General features: G+C 38.2%; 1 protein-coding gene across 5 annotated transcripts in view; it reads left to right on the top strand.

The window, feature by feature from the left end:
- Positions 1-14,797, top strand: part of LOC127803382 (lysine-specific demethylase JMJ27-like) — a 42,897-nt gene that overhangs the window by 22,347 nt on the left and 5,753 nt on the right. For all 5 annotated transcript variants that reach the window (XR_008023514.1, XM_052339556.1, XM_052339558.1 and 2 more), the window contains exons 7-8: positions 10,448-10,777; positions 11,567-12,313. Coding sequence is in view for 4 of the 5 variants with exons in the window: in XM_052339556.1 (XP_052195516.1) it covers positions 10,448-10,777; positions 11,567-12,313 (1,077 nt within the window). In the remaining variant the exon portion in view is untranslated. The remainder of the gene's footprint in view (positions 1-10,447; positions 10,778-11,566; positions 12,314-14,797) is intronic.

Below are 14,797 nucleotides of genomic sequence, written 5' to 3'. Positions count from 1 at the left end.
ATCTTATCAACTGTCTACCTTCCAAAACCCTTAAATTTGAAGCTCCCCTTCATTGTTTACACCAAGAGTTTCCATTTGTCCAGCTTCTTTGTTCTCTTTCGCCCAGAACTTTTGGGTGCACTGTGTTTGTTCATAATTCCGATCCTACTTGGGGAAAACTTGATTACAAAGCTTATAAATGCATCTTCGTTGGCTACTCTCCTGCTCAAAAAAGGTACAAGTGCTGTTGCCCGAGTTCCAGACATTTCTATATTTCCTATGATACCACCTTTCTGGAAAATTAGCCCTTCTTCCCCAATGCTTCTCTTCAAGGGGAGATATCGACTGAAGACCATTATTGGGATCCATCTATTTCCCTTCCAATCACCTTTTCGCTTCCTAATCCACCACCCCAAGACCTTTATGTCCAACACTTTGAACTTGAACCCATATTGGCGATTGGTCAAGGGGGAGAGGTCAAGAAAACATCTCAAGAGGAGCTTATAGTTGTTAGGACCCAACGATTAGTTAAGGATGGCTAGAAGGTTTAAATAGTTGTAGGGGAAATTGTAACCGTGGCTGATAGTGTAAGAAATAACAATCAGTTGTTAGGTGCAGTTCTATAGTTGTAACAGTAGCTGAGGGTTCTATATAAAGGCCATTTCCTCTCAATAGAGGATATGAATGAATTGAATGAATCAGTATATTTCCCCCTCTCTCTCTCATCTTTCTCTCTCTTCGTCCAAACCCTTCCCCTTTCCTTCTCAATTCCCCCCTCTTGTTTTGTTTTCTTCCCAATTATGTTGTTGTTCTTCTTCTAAATTCCTATTCAAACCCTAGGGCCATGATTGGCTGTGATTTTGATTTGGTTATCGGTGGAATTAATCGAGTAGTAATTTGGACGATTCGATTTCATTTTCTGACGTTGTTAAGTTTCGACACGGAGCTATGTTCCTTAGCTGTGATTCTTGGAAGTTCTCCAGTGATAATGATAACAAGATAGGCCGGGTGAAGTATTGACGATTAAAAGGTTGGTCGGTGAATTGTAGTGATTCCGACAAACTTGAGCAAGTAATTCTTGGCTTGAGTCTTGAAGGCGAAGTGGAGCAGCGACTAGAAATGGCTGTGCGAGTTTGGGAAACAACTTGGTTAGGCGTTCCAACGGTGCTTTTAACGACTTTTAAGGGCTAGCTTGAAGGGATTAGAACCCAACCCAAATTTCACAGGACTCCCTTTACAATTGTGACGAACGATTCTTACTAGAGTAAGAAAATGAGGCCAACTTAGAGAATTCCAACTGAATTCCTTCGACCAAGAATTGGGCAATCGCAATTGGATCCAGCACGGTGAAGCGAGCAAGGCTAACAGTGTTCTTGGCATTAAATGAGGTCCACGAATGGATTTGCGGTGCAAGCGACTTGGTGCTGTGGGCAAGCAAGACCAAGCAATTCCGATCGGATCTTGGAGATGAACAAGGAAGGTGAAACAAATTCAAGAGTCGTTCAACAAAGTGATTGGATAACAGAAGACTTCTTAGATCCTAAGGAGAACGGACCAAGATCGGGCCTTGAATAAGGCCGAATTCCTTCGACCCAAGATTTGGACGCTCTCAATTGGGTCTAGTGTGGTGGAGTCAAACAAGGAGGCCCAAGCGATTCTTGAAAACTGATTAGAGTTGATGTAACCGTGCGACTTCTTCCGCTTTCAAATCAAGTTCAACTTGGAAGTGGATACAGAGGTGACTTTGTGGTAACAATAGGCGTTTGGGGTTTCGGATTGTAGAAAGGGTGCCGGTGGTAGCTAGCATCCAAGGAGAGATGGCACCATCGATGAGGTGATTGAACGAAGATGAGCAGAAAATTGATTGCAAGTTGGATCATGGGATAGCAAACCTACAGGAGGAATTTTCTAGACAATTTCAAGAAGTGAAGGACCAATTGTAGAACTTTGTGCCCATGTTTGCAGGGCAGAATCAGGTTAGACTACCTGTTTGCTTGTTTCCCAAAGAAAATGCTGATCCCCAATTAGTATAAGGAATGGAAATCCTCACTCTCCTCAAAGAAATGGATCATATCTTGTTTCTGTTGGAGCTTCAAGCCTTAATCGTCCATGGAATCAAAATTCCAAGAACAGTCTATTGAATCGAAGCTCCATTGTTAAATCTCAAAGTTTAACTTAGAGATGTGAAACAATAATAGTGAAAGAGGACTTTGGAATGTCTAAAGAAAAAAACAGTAGTAAGAAGGAAGTTGCTAATAATGCATTACAGTCTCAAGAGTTCCATAAGATGGAACAATCTAAGGAGAAGTCAAGATTATGAAGACATGATTCACTGCTTACTTTAGATTTTGAGTAGAAGAAGTGTTTGGATTTTGGTGTAGTATTGCCAAGGAGGATGACTGCAATACCAGAAAAGATATTGGTTGTGAAAAACATTATCTAGAGGGAAACTATATTGATCAGGTTTGGACAACAGGTACAAAGGAACAATCTGATTCCTTTGAAAAAGAAGTTCATGAAACAACCAAATATTGAAGGGGCGGTGAGGTGGAAATTATGTGTGAACGGTGGGTGGCTGGTCTCAGTTGCTAACTACAACGATTAGAGAGTGGTTGTTTCTGGTTTTGTTCCAACTGACGAGTACATGAGAGCTTTTGACAAATTGTTGGGCTTACAGAAGTTTTACAAGGTTGCTCCAATCAAGTTGTGAAAGAGAAGGAAAAGAGCTAAGATTTGAAGGCTTCTCTTGCTTTCTTGTGCTTCTTTTGCTTCTCGAGGACAAGAAAGTTCTCCACCAGGGGGTAATTGTTAGGACCCAATGGTTGGTTAAGGATGGTTGGAAGGTTTAAACGGTTGTAGGGGAAGTTGTAACCGTAGCTGATAGTGTAACACATAACAATAGGTTGTTAGGTGCAGTTGTATAATTGTGACAGTAGCTGGGGGTTCTATATAAAGGGGCCTTCCCTCTCAATAGATGATATGAATGAATTGAATGAATCAGTCTATTTCCCTCACTCTCACCTTTCTCTCTCTTGGTCCAAACCCTTCCCCTTTCCTTCTGAATCCCCCCCCCCCCTCCTGTTTTGTTTTCTTCCCCATTCAGTTCTTCTTCTTCTTCTAAATTCCTATTCAAACCCTAGGAAACCCTAGGGCCATGACAATAGTCTACTCCAAAAGACCACGAGTTCCTCAGCAAAGCAAACAATTTGGCTCGGAGCCAAAACCAGTGGAAGGTAAGTGTACGGTTGATGATCTTGACATATGCTTATTGCCCTAAGGAAAGGAGTAAGGTCTTGCACCCAATATCCTATATCCAGCTGTCTTATTTACTTATCCCCAAAGTACATGGCATTCATCTCAAAACTTGACCATGCGAAGATTCCTAACAATGTGTATGAAGCTTTTCAGAATCAAAAGTGGAAGGCAATTGTAATGGAAAAAATGACGGTATTGAATGAGAACAAGACTTGGGATATTGTTCCTCTACCTGAAGGAAAGAAGGTTGTTGGGTGTAAGTGAATATTTACCACAAAATTGAATGCTGATGGAAACATGGTCAGATACAAGACATGATTGGTTGCTCAGGCGTATACTCAGGCCTATGGTATAGACTACGAATAAATGTTTGCTCCTGTTGCCAAGCTGAATTCCATTAGAGTGGTTATTTCTCGTTACCAATCTGGACTGGGATTTACGTTAGATGTATGTAAAGAATGCATTCCTGAATGGGAACTTGGAAGAAGAGGTGTATATGAAACTTCCTCCTGGGTTTGAAGAAGTAGAGCAGGCATGGTATGTAAACTAAGAAAGTCCTTGTATGGACTGAAGCAATCCCCCAGAGTGTGGTTTATTCGATTCTGTACAGTTATGAAGCGGTTCGGTTACTCTCAAAGTGAGACTGCTGTTTGTGAAAAAGTTTAATGATGGGAAAAGGACTATACTTATAGTCTTTGTAGATGATGTGGTGATTTTTGGGGATGACACACAAGAAATTATCAGACTAAAAAGTTAATTGTAGGCAGAATTTAAAGTAAAAGACCTTGGGCACCTATAATATTTTTTTGGGATGGGAATTGTTAGGAATAAGACGGGCATCTTTATTTCCCAAAGGAAGTACACTCTTGATTTACTGATGGAGACAGGGAAACTAGGATGCAAACCTGCAAAGACTCCCCTGGAAAGAAATTGGAAGCACAAAATTATTGAAAAGATCCACCAGTTGAGAGAGAGAGAGATCGATCAACACCTTGTGGGGAAACTGATCTATCTATCTCTCACCAGACTTGATATTGCTTATAGCATCAATGTGGTAAGTCAATTCATGCATGCCCCCACAAAGAGACGTTTAGAAGTAGTGGTTTAGATCCTTCGCTAACTGATGGGTACTCTCAACTCAAGAAGGGTCTTCTATTCAAGAAAAATGACCAACGGGGTGTTGAGTGCTATGCAGATGCAGTTGGGCAGGTTCAATTGAAGACACAAAATCCACTACTGGGTATTGCACAAAAGTTTTAGGGAATGTGGTAACTTGGAGAAGCAAGAAACGGATAGTGGTTGCAGGAAGTAGTGTTGAGGCTAAATACAGAGTAGTCACTCAAGGCGTGTGTGAATTAATTTGGATTAGTATGTTATTGCAAGACCTATCTATTCCAATGGAAGAACCTATGAAGTTATATAGCGGTAGTAAATCTGCTATCAGCATAGTTCATAATCCTATTCAACATGATAGGATGAAGCATGTGAGGATTGACAAAAACTTTAATCAAGTCAGAAATTAGCAATGGGACATTCACCTTGCACTATGTACCAACAAGGCTGCAAGAAGCTGATCTTCTTACAAAAGCCCTGTTGAAGTCAAACTTTGAATCAAATGTTAGCAAGCTGGGAATGATAGGTATCTATTTACTAGTTTGAGGGGGAGTGCTGGAAGATTCATATCAGATCTGGAGGATTTTCTGTGTAGTATTTGCTTTTTCATAATTTGATTCCTTTTTCAATTTTTTCCTAGTTTAGGGATTGTGTAGTTATTAACCTCCTTAATTTGTGCTTTCCTCTGCCTTTATATTGTTCAAAACACCAATGGTTGTATTGGGGCAGAAATCATTATTTTCAATATACATACTGCTCTCACCATCACAAGAGTAACATGTGGCAACAACTTCAGCTGAGGCAGGACAATAGATGGCAGCCAGATGATCTCCTAAATTGCTGAAGTAGAGATGTGCTAGGTGGCTGCCAGATGATCCAAATTTTCTTGAATCAGGAGAATGGTGTAGCCAGATGATTGCCTAAAATTGCTGAAGCAGAGATGTGCAAGTTGGCAGCCAGGGAGAAAAGCAATTTGTCCAGCTGCTTCTTTTGGCCTACAAATAGGCCACCTCACTTTCATTTCTAGCACGAAATCTTAGAGTAAGAAGCTCTTCAAGAGATCAAGTTAGAGAGAGAAATTTGCTGGAGGAGGAGGAAAGTGTGAAAGAAAGCCAAGGCTGCTTTAAAAGGCTAGAGAAGCTAAAGCTTATAGGAGGTAAGTGCATGGTGATGGTTCATTTATGTTGGCACTCTAAATAAAATAATTTTATAGCAGCTTGCTATGGTTATGATTCATTTGGTTCATTTAAGGCATGATTATGTGCATGATATGTGTTGGCATTGTGAACATGGTGCATAATATTAGTCAAGCATTTTGAGATGTGAAGGCTCATTTCCATGTAAGGTTGTGTGACCTCTCTTGGCTTGGAAAATGCGTGGAAAGGTTAAGAAGGAGCCTTTAGGGACCCCTTCAGGCCATGGGAATGAACCTAGGGTGCACCCATTAGAAGGGGAAATAGAGGAAAATTGAGGTTGCCTTGATGAATGTGTGACCGATGAACATTGTGTCATTGCATTGCCATATTAAGACTTGACAAGATTGTATTCTCATTCATTGCATTTTAACATTCCAAACAATGCAGGGGTGGGAAAGAAGACTAGCTTGGGCTAAATAAGGTTGATGTATTGAAGCCCCATGCGATTTATATGGAATGAGGATATTATACATATGCATGATAAGAGGTGTGAGCAAAACAAAACGATAGATTAATGAATAGTAGACTTGGGATTGAAACGAAAATTGAAGGTCCAATTACACGTAAAAAAACTAGTTAACCACCTAGTTGGAAGACTCACTTGTGACTTCTTGTGTAGTGGCCTCTACAATCATGCTAGATGGTGTTCCATAAACTCGAATTTCAAATCAAAATTATAAGTTTAGTAGTCATTTTTCAATGACCCTGTGGAAGATGTTTGATATTCCTAACATATATATATTGGCTTCTGTTTCCATAAATTGATTGCCAAACAAAGCTAGAAACAAGTTACTTCCAATCTAATTTGGAGCAAGTCCAAGATCATGCTTTGAATTTTAGAGCATGTTTAGAAGGTGCAAAGAATTTTTGAGCAACTAGGAGAAATTAGTGTAAGGTTCAAAAGAGAAGCAAATAAGCACTAATGCTGTAAAAAATCCCATGAAGGAAATGTAATGATAGCAGTTTTTTGCGTGGAGTGTTTTTCAATTAGAGATTGCTAATAACTCATTTCAAAGAAATTTGATTCATTAAAAATCTTGAAGAAATGAATTGCTGCCTACATCACATTTATCTATTTGAGCATATGGAAATTTCAGATACTTCTACAGGGCATCCTAGTGCATGAGGCTTGTGAGGGTTGGGGAGGGTCGTTTTGTATGGATCCTTTACCCTTAATTTCTAAAGAGGCTACATCCAAAACTTGAACTTTTGACCTTCTCATTTTGAAGAAGCAACCTTGCATTGCCATCAAGACTTACCCTAATACTTTCTTATTGAATGACTCATTTTAGAGATTTCTAATGCTGCATACACTTTGAATTACGATAACCATGGTGAACAACTGTATCCAAAATGGAGATATTAACTTGAGGGCAAGTTTTATGTCAAGTTGGGCAGGAGTCTGATAAAGTTGTGATTTAGATATTTTTAGAAGTAGGAAAATTTACCGATTGGGAATTTTGAATCGTTATTTGATAATACTGCTAGTGAATTAATCATTAGGAATTCGTATGAAAGTCTTGTCATTTTAGTTTGTTTAATTTATCTGATCTTTTTTATTTTACTACTGGTGATGTGTTTGCTTTTTTGGTTCTCTTTGTGATCATAGATTATTTTAAGGCATAGTTATACTTGTTGAGTAATTCAACTTCAAAAAGCTTAAATATAGTTTGTGTCCTTGTATTTGTTGAGGGAAAAAAATGATAATATAATAGATAAAATTAGCTCTTTATCTAACAACTTCAGCTTTTATATGAGATCATGGTTAACAATTTAACATTGTATCAGAATAGGTAAATGTTTTGAGTCAAACCTCACTGCTAACCCAATCTTTAAATAGTTGTATTTGTTTAGACCAATTATGCATTGAAGCTTGACCACATGTGAGTGGGCGTGTTAGAGAGTAAAAAATGATAATATAAAAGGTAAAATTAGATCTCTATCTAGCAACTTAAGCATTTAGATAAAATGGTAGTAAAACAATTTAATAATATGAATTCTCTTTATCCCCTAATTTAGTCAACTCTCGCCATTATGTTTTTACACCATATTTTTTATTTGAAGTCTACCTTTGTTGAGTATAAAAACAAGCAGCCAAGCTTTAATCTCTCCAGGTGGGGTCAGTTACGTAGACTATAGCTTGCGAATAGAGTACAAAGTGGGATTTATGTGGAAGTGTAGGAGGGGAAAGTGTGTTTATTCCTTCATGGAATGACTTGATTCAAAAACCATGTAAACTATGGTCAGTTGTGGAGCCATGATTTAAGGTTTAGTGGGGTCAACTATACATTACTATCAAACAAAATAAAGAACAAAAACATTGAATGGGCTTAGAATATCATTTTGTACAAATATACCATTACGACTGTCCAGAACCGGTGTTCATATTTTGAAAGAGCTACATTGCTTCAATCCAAGGAAAATTTTGAGTGCATGGTTGTCAAGATTCCTTTGCATTATCTCTTCGTTCTTTATTCCAGTCATCTCGGATCTGCAGGAAGATTTTTAAATCAACTTGAGCGCAAGGTTTTTTTATGAAGGTTCTTGTCATTGTTGTGATTGTTAATTTTTTATCCTTGCATAACTGATGGTTTCTCCTATCTTGATTTTCTTATGGCAAAAATTTCAATTATCTAACCAAAAGAAAGAAATGTATGGAAAATATGAGAAGACTAATTAAAACATTAAAAGAACACAATAATAGAATGTAAAACATTACGAATGGTAATGGTTTGGTACTTCTTGACATGAGGAGGTCCAATATAGGATTTGATTTCTTGAAGCGTGTTGTAACATCCCGTATCGAGCGATAGGAAGGACCAGAACAACTTACCCTGATGGGCCTACACGAACTTCCCAGGGGGGTCACCCATCATTGGATTACCCCAGGTCATGCACGCTTAACTTGAGAGTTCTTTGCCAACATTCAGCCCAAAAGGTATTATCCTCGATATATACTAACTTCTCTGGGCTCTTGGGGTATTACATTCTCCCCCCCCTTGAGCACATGACGTTCTCGTCATGCGACCTTACAATCGGTCTCAGATCTCCCCCCGATGCATGGCCGATGTGGGATTTGCCTAAGGTGCCTACACGCACCCCCCCCCCCTCTCAGGGACTCAGCTTCCTCGCTGAGGTTTGCCCCACCACCGCGCTCAGAGGCTCGGGGGTCGGCTCTGATACCATTTGTAACATCCCGTATCGAGTGATAGGAAGGACCAGAACAACTTACCCTGATGGGCCTACACAAACTTCCCAGGGGGGTCACCCATCATTGGATTACTCCAGGTCATGCACGTTTAACTTGGGAGTTCTTTGCCAACATTCAGCCCAAAAGGTATCTAGCTGGTGTTGTTTCTTTCCTTACACTATCCTCGATATATACTAATTTCTCTGGGCTCTTGGGGTATTACACGTGTTGTAGTTTGCATCGAGTGTAAGCCCTAGAAGAAACCAGTGAGGTCAATAGTATCCAGCAGCAGATTATTCTAATTACAGTTATGTACTTATGCATGGGGGGTATAATAGGAAATGTATAGTCTTTTATTTCTCTTGTAACATTCGCGCGTAATGTCTATAAATAGAAGACATAGGGCAGCCGTTTGACACACGATCATTCATTCTGATGTGGGAAAGCTAGAAGAAAGATAGACTTTGTAATCTTCAAAATTGATTGTACTCGTGTGTATGTGTGAGAGGGACTCTTGTGTACTGGTTTCACTCATTCTTGGTGGATTTCATAGAGGATCTAAAGGCTGGATGTAGGACCGTTTATGCAGTCTGAACCAAGATAAGTCTTGCTGTCTTCACTGTGTGGTTTGGTTGTCTCTTTCCCTAATTTCTTTACTGTTTTCAATTCCGTTTTTAAATTTCTGTTGGTCTGATTGATTTCTGGTGAGAGTGTGAGATTGGCATTAAATTGAGAGGATCCTAATGCTCCTAATACTAACAAATAGATTCAAGTGGAAGTGTTTGATAGTGAGGTTTCCTCTGGAAAAAAATTGTGGGGTGAAGAGTTTGATTTTTGGAAAATATGGGGAAGGAGAAGGGTTTCAATGTGAACGTAGAAGAAAAGATGTGCTGGCAAAAACAAAGGAAAAATTTGTTGGGAAAAAAGTTTGATTTGGGGAGGAGAGAAAAAGTAATTGGGTCCACCTCATTTTCGTATATATTATATATTTCGTGAACTTTTTTGCAATGGAAAGACTATATTATTGATTTGTGTGAATTTTTCAGAATTACTTATTATAATTTCCTAATGAGTGGTCAATTAAGAATTTTTTTTTTGTTTTTTTTTTACTGGAGTCAAATTGTAAAATTTAGAATTAATTTAAAAATTTTCACACACACACACAGACATATATTAAAGGAGAACATAGTTTAGTGGGGTAAATTGAAACTACTAACCATACTATAGCTCCACCCTTGGCTACAGTTGACATTTATTTATTGGACTTCAATATTTGGGCTAGTATAGTGCAAAATTTTAACTGTTAGATTATGTAATAATCATTAATTTTCATATTTGAGGTTATCTGTGATCTGAAGCTTTCAAGTCTATTTTCCTTTGCCCTAAGTGTAAATGCAGCTTAGTGCAGGGGCTCACTTACTATGCTTTAGATGTACAGAGGTACCTCTACCAATTGGTAGGCTGTTTCTGTGTTTAAAATTAGAGATTATCGCTCTCTCTCTATATATATATATGTGTGTGCGTGTGTGTGGATTACTCTGTGCGTCTCTTTTACTCTCTATGTATCTGTCTTAACTCTTAATACGAGGACAATCTGCAGCATGGTGGTAGTGACCTCCATGTATATACTATTTAACTAATTATATTTACATATAGATGTGTAGATGTTTTTTAAATTTTACCTGCTTATTACTTTTAACTTGTGAATATACAGGTTGAGATAAATATTCATCAGTTTTTCAAGGGATATTCAGAAGGTCGATCACACAGAAACCTTTGGCCAGAGATGCTCAAACTTAAAGATTGGCCCCCTGCTAACTTCTTTGAGGACAAGTTACCACGCCATGGTTTGGAGTTCATAACTTCTTTGCCATATTTAGAATACACTCATCCCTGGTCTGGTCTTTTAAACCTCGCTGCAAAGTTGCCTAATGATACACTTAAGCCAGACCTTGGTCCCAAAACATATATAGCATATGGGTTCCCTGAAGAGCTCGGTCGTGGAGATTCTGTGACAAAACTACATTGTGATATGTCAGATGCGGTATGAATTGTTCAAATTATGATATCCTGTTTTATAGTTTGTGTTATTTGATTTTTGATAAAAAGTGAACTTCCTTTTCTTGTGGAAAACAGAATGTACATTTTCTCTGCTCGTGATTATTGCTAAGCGATTCATCATATTTGTTTTGAGCATCTTTTCGTTTTAGTCTCTTCTATCTAAGGATCCCCTTATGTGATAAGTTAGTATCTTTCAGAATAAAGAATTAAAAAAAAAAGGAGGAAAACAAAAGAGAAACTAGAAAACTTAGGCACTTCCACCAAGTGGGATTAAAGCTTGTGCCCTTACAAAGGATGTGGCCATGACTAGAGATGGTTGGAGGTCAAGAATTTATATAGCCAATTCCACCTAGTGGGATTAAGGCTTGCGGAAAAAAGGAGGGTTGTCAGTATTTGATTCCTGAAGATGGGGAAGCCCATTGCCTGTATCTGGTCCAATGATCTTTTTTGTAATATTACATTAACTGAATATGTGATTGATTTTTGTTCCAAGTACAGCGTATGGGCGATTAATAGGTTGTATATCTCCAAATTGGGGATTATTTCATTGGTTAATCCTATTTTCGTGAAAAAGGTCACTACCTACGTACTATATGTGTGATCTTAAGAATAACTAGAATGTGGGATATTGTGTAGTAATAAACACTCTTTCTCTTACTCTCTGTCTAATGCCCGGGAAACAGTTTGTCTTATTATTATATGAACCAATTTAATTTTCTTTGGGAAAAACAGTTCATGTTATTGTTATGTGAATCAATTTAATTTTATTCAGGTGAATGTCTTGACACACACAGAAGAAGTGAACCTTGGTCCCAAGCAGCTTTCTAAAATTAATTTACTGAAAAAGGAGCATGCTGCTGTAGACCAACGTGAACTCTTTGGTGCTGTTAACACACGTGTTCTAGATGCTGGGAACCATTTTTGTGAATCAGATGGGAAGTTTAAGTCAGAGCCATCTCTGACTAAGTCATGTAACGAAGTTCATGAAGATCATGCTGTGGGTATTGAAGCTGAAAAAATGATAGAAGATGTTACTTTTTTCAGCATAAAGGGTGACGACACTGAAGTGAAAGATGCCACAGTCAATGGAATGGATGAAGCTGCTGGTATGGCATCAGAAAACAAAACTGATGCTGATGGGATGGAGGAATCTAAGAAGGGGAGACACCTGACAAGGGGGCGGCAACGTCGTGGGAGGAAGGGGAGGAAACGGTATAAAAGATCTGACATGAATTCTGAGGATTTACCAATTGAGGCTGCTGATGCTTTCAATTCTCTGGAAGGAGGAGGGGTAACCACTAATAAGGATGATGACACAGGATTCCAAGAGAGTGATATTGGAAAAAATGATAACCCACAAGACAAGTCTGTTTCTGAGACCAATGTGAATGGACTGGGGTCAATGAAGGGAGGTGCTCTTTGGGACATTTTCCGACGACAAGATGTTCCCAAACTTCAGGAGTATATTAGAAGGCACCATAAGGAGTTCAGGCACATCTATTGCCATCCAGTAGAGCAGGTAAGAATCCTTCTATGTTCAAATATGTGTCCTTTAATTTATGAAGAAGCATTTTTTGCATTAAACTCAGTCTTGCAGATGCTATAATCTGTTGTAGGGATTTTGTATGGTGTGATTTACTGTTAGGTGCATTTGTACAGCAGAACATAAATGCATCTACCAGTTTTCCTGGTTGAGCGTAACATTTTCTAATTGAATGAAGGTCTAGTATAATTTTCTAACAGCTTAAAAGAAATTTTTATTGAAAAAGAGCAAGCATCTAATTAAATGAACTTGAATTGGGCCTTTCAATGGTATAAGCTCTCAGTTTTCTTTCTTCGCAAAAAATATAATTCTACGTGTTACATAAGTATTTGTGTGTAATCAATGCTGCTTTGGAGGCAGCAGTGTTGGGTTGAAATCTTACATCCAAGTGGATATGCCCAAACTCAAACCCAAATGCTTTTATTGGATAGGCTGAGAATCTTGAACTTAGGGCAGAAACTTCTAAAAATGCATTAAGCCTCAGCTGACACGTCTAACCTGTTTATTTCTTATATTTAATCTTTTTTTCTCTTTTGAGTTTAACATTGATTTACATATAAGTCTACTTATTTAGTTGACATCTATGATATGAATATTTAATGTCTTGCTTTCCTGACCTTTTACATTTATTGTAACTCAAGGGTGTCTCGTTAAAGCCATTTTGTGGGCTATTGTGCTGATAATTAAAATAAAGATGGAACAGCTTCTTTAATAGCATTTTTTTACTAGTAATTAATTGTTAGCAAGCAAGTGGCAATAGTGTTCAATAATTTACCATATACAGTGAAAATATGGACTATGATGTGAAATGATTTCTGAATTGTTTCCCTGTTTTGCATTTGATGAATCAATGAATTTACTGCCTTGAAGATTTTGTGTATTTTGAAAATTAAGGTCTGACAGGGTATCTTCCTGCCTGGGGAGGATAGAAGCTATTCCAGGCATTGAGCATTTATGTAAAAGTAAAGTAACATGAAGTTGGCCCCTAATAATCATTGGGAGTTAATTCAAGAACATCATGGCTGTGGACAGAATCAATGCTGGTCCTGCTATCTAAATAGCTTGAAACTGAGATAAACTCTCAAAAAATCTCATCTAGCTTCCGGCAGGTCAGTGTTGGGTGCAAATTTGCCAAATTTACTATGTGGCTGACTTTGTTGAATCCCCTAATGTAGCTGAACCTCCCACTGGCCCTGTTGAAGCTTTTGGATTTATGACATTCCTTTGTGAAGGATAGATCAGTCTGAGCTTGCCTGCTTCGTGGTTAGTGTGAACCACCAAAGTTGAATATTGTTAGGGAACTTATGAGCAAACAAGTTTATAAAAATACTGTAGCCTATAACTGAGTTAATGTTGGTTAGGGCAGAGGAAGGTTGTGGATTTAGAGTTATAAGTAGTTTTAGGAAAGGGTTTACAATTACAGGTAGCTTGGTTTCAAAGAAGATAGTTTTTCAAAATTTTTTGATTTGTTCCGAGTTCTAAAAAGTTGCATCCTAACTGGAACTGTTATTTGTTGCTCTAGTTTTGTAAGATCACTGATTTGTTCAAGAATGGAAGATTGACATTTGATTCAGTGTTCATGTTGTCTGTACTGGAATAGTTTTTGCATATGCATTGAAGATATAAGAGATACCTTCTCGGTTAACCTATTGTGGGATGCCATGGATTACCTGCTCTTTTGCTGTAGGAAGTAGTAGAAGCGACACAAACCACATTTGCTGCCAATTCTATATGTTTCCAGATTTTAGTTGGGTATCATTTAGCTGATGTTAAATGCTCTTGTGGAATATAGCACGTAATTGCAAGATATTATTTTGCTGGCCCAAGTAATTTTCAAAGGCACTACCTGTAGGTGAACTTTGGGTCAACATTGTTTGCAATTATTGGTATTGTTTGCAGTGTGTGCTGGGTCCGTGTAACAATGGAGGAGCATTTTTGAGGTCAGTCAACAAAGCCTCTGGCATGTAGCCAATGGGTTTTTAATAGCTAACACCTCTAAAGTCTGGAACTTTTAGAGAGCTGAGAACCTAAGCGGTTATTGAAGGTATTGTTTCAGACAGTTCGTTGGTTGTTGATCTTAAAAGCCATTGTTACTGTAGGTATTGTTAGGCATTTTAGAAATATTGTTACCGCTGGTATTGTTATGCATTTTAGAAATGTTCTTTTAGTTTTTAAAATGTATTCCCATATCCTAGTGTTATGATATATCTAGTTAGTTTAGAGAATTGTGGAGGATTGAGTTGAGTTCCTCTCGGCCATGGAAAGCAGTTGTTCATATGGGGACAAGAAAAGGGGAGCAATGACTACCCTGCAGTATGTCAATGCTGGCTAATCATGACAGGAAAATTTCTATAGATCTAGATACCTATTTAGTGAGTTGTCAAAGGCAAAAGCACACCAAGGTGCAGAGAGTGCTTGGGCCTAGGCACAAGATGAGGCACACACTTATTCGGAAATGCT

Source organism: Diospyros lotus, chromosome 6 (assembly GCF_014633365.1).
Source record: "Diospyros lotus cultivar Yz01 chromosome 6, ASM1463336v1, whole genome shotgun sequence".
Taxonomy (NCBI): Eukaryota; Viridiplantae; Streptophyta; class Magnoliopsida; order Ericales; family Ebenaceae; genus Diospyros; species Diospyros lotus.
Note: the sequence above shows the minus strand (reverse complement) of the source record. Positions and strands in the feature narration are given on the sequence as shown.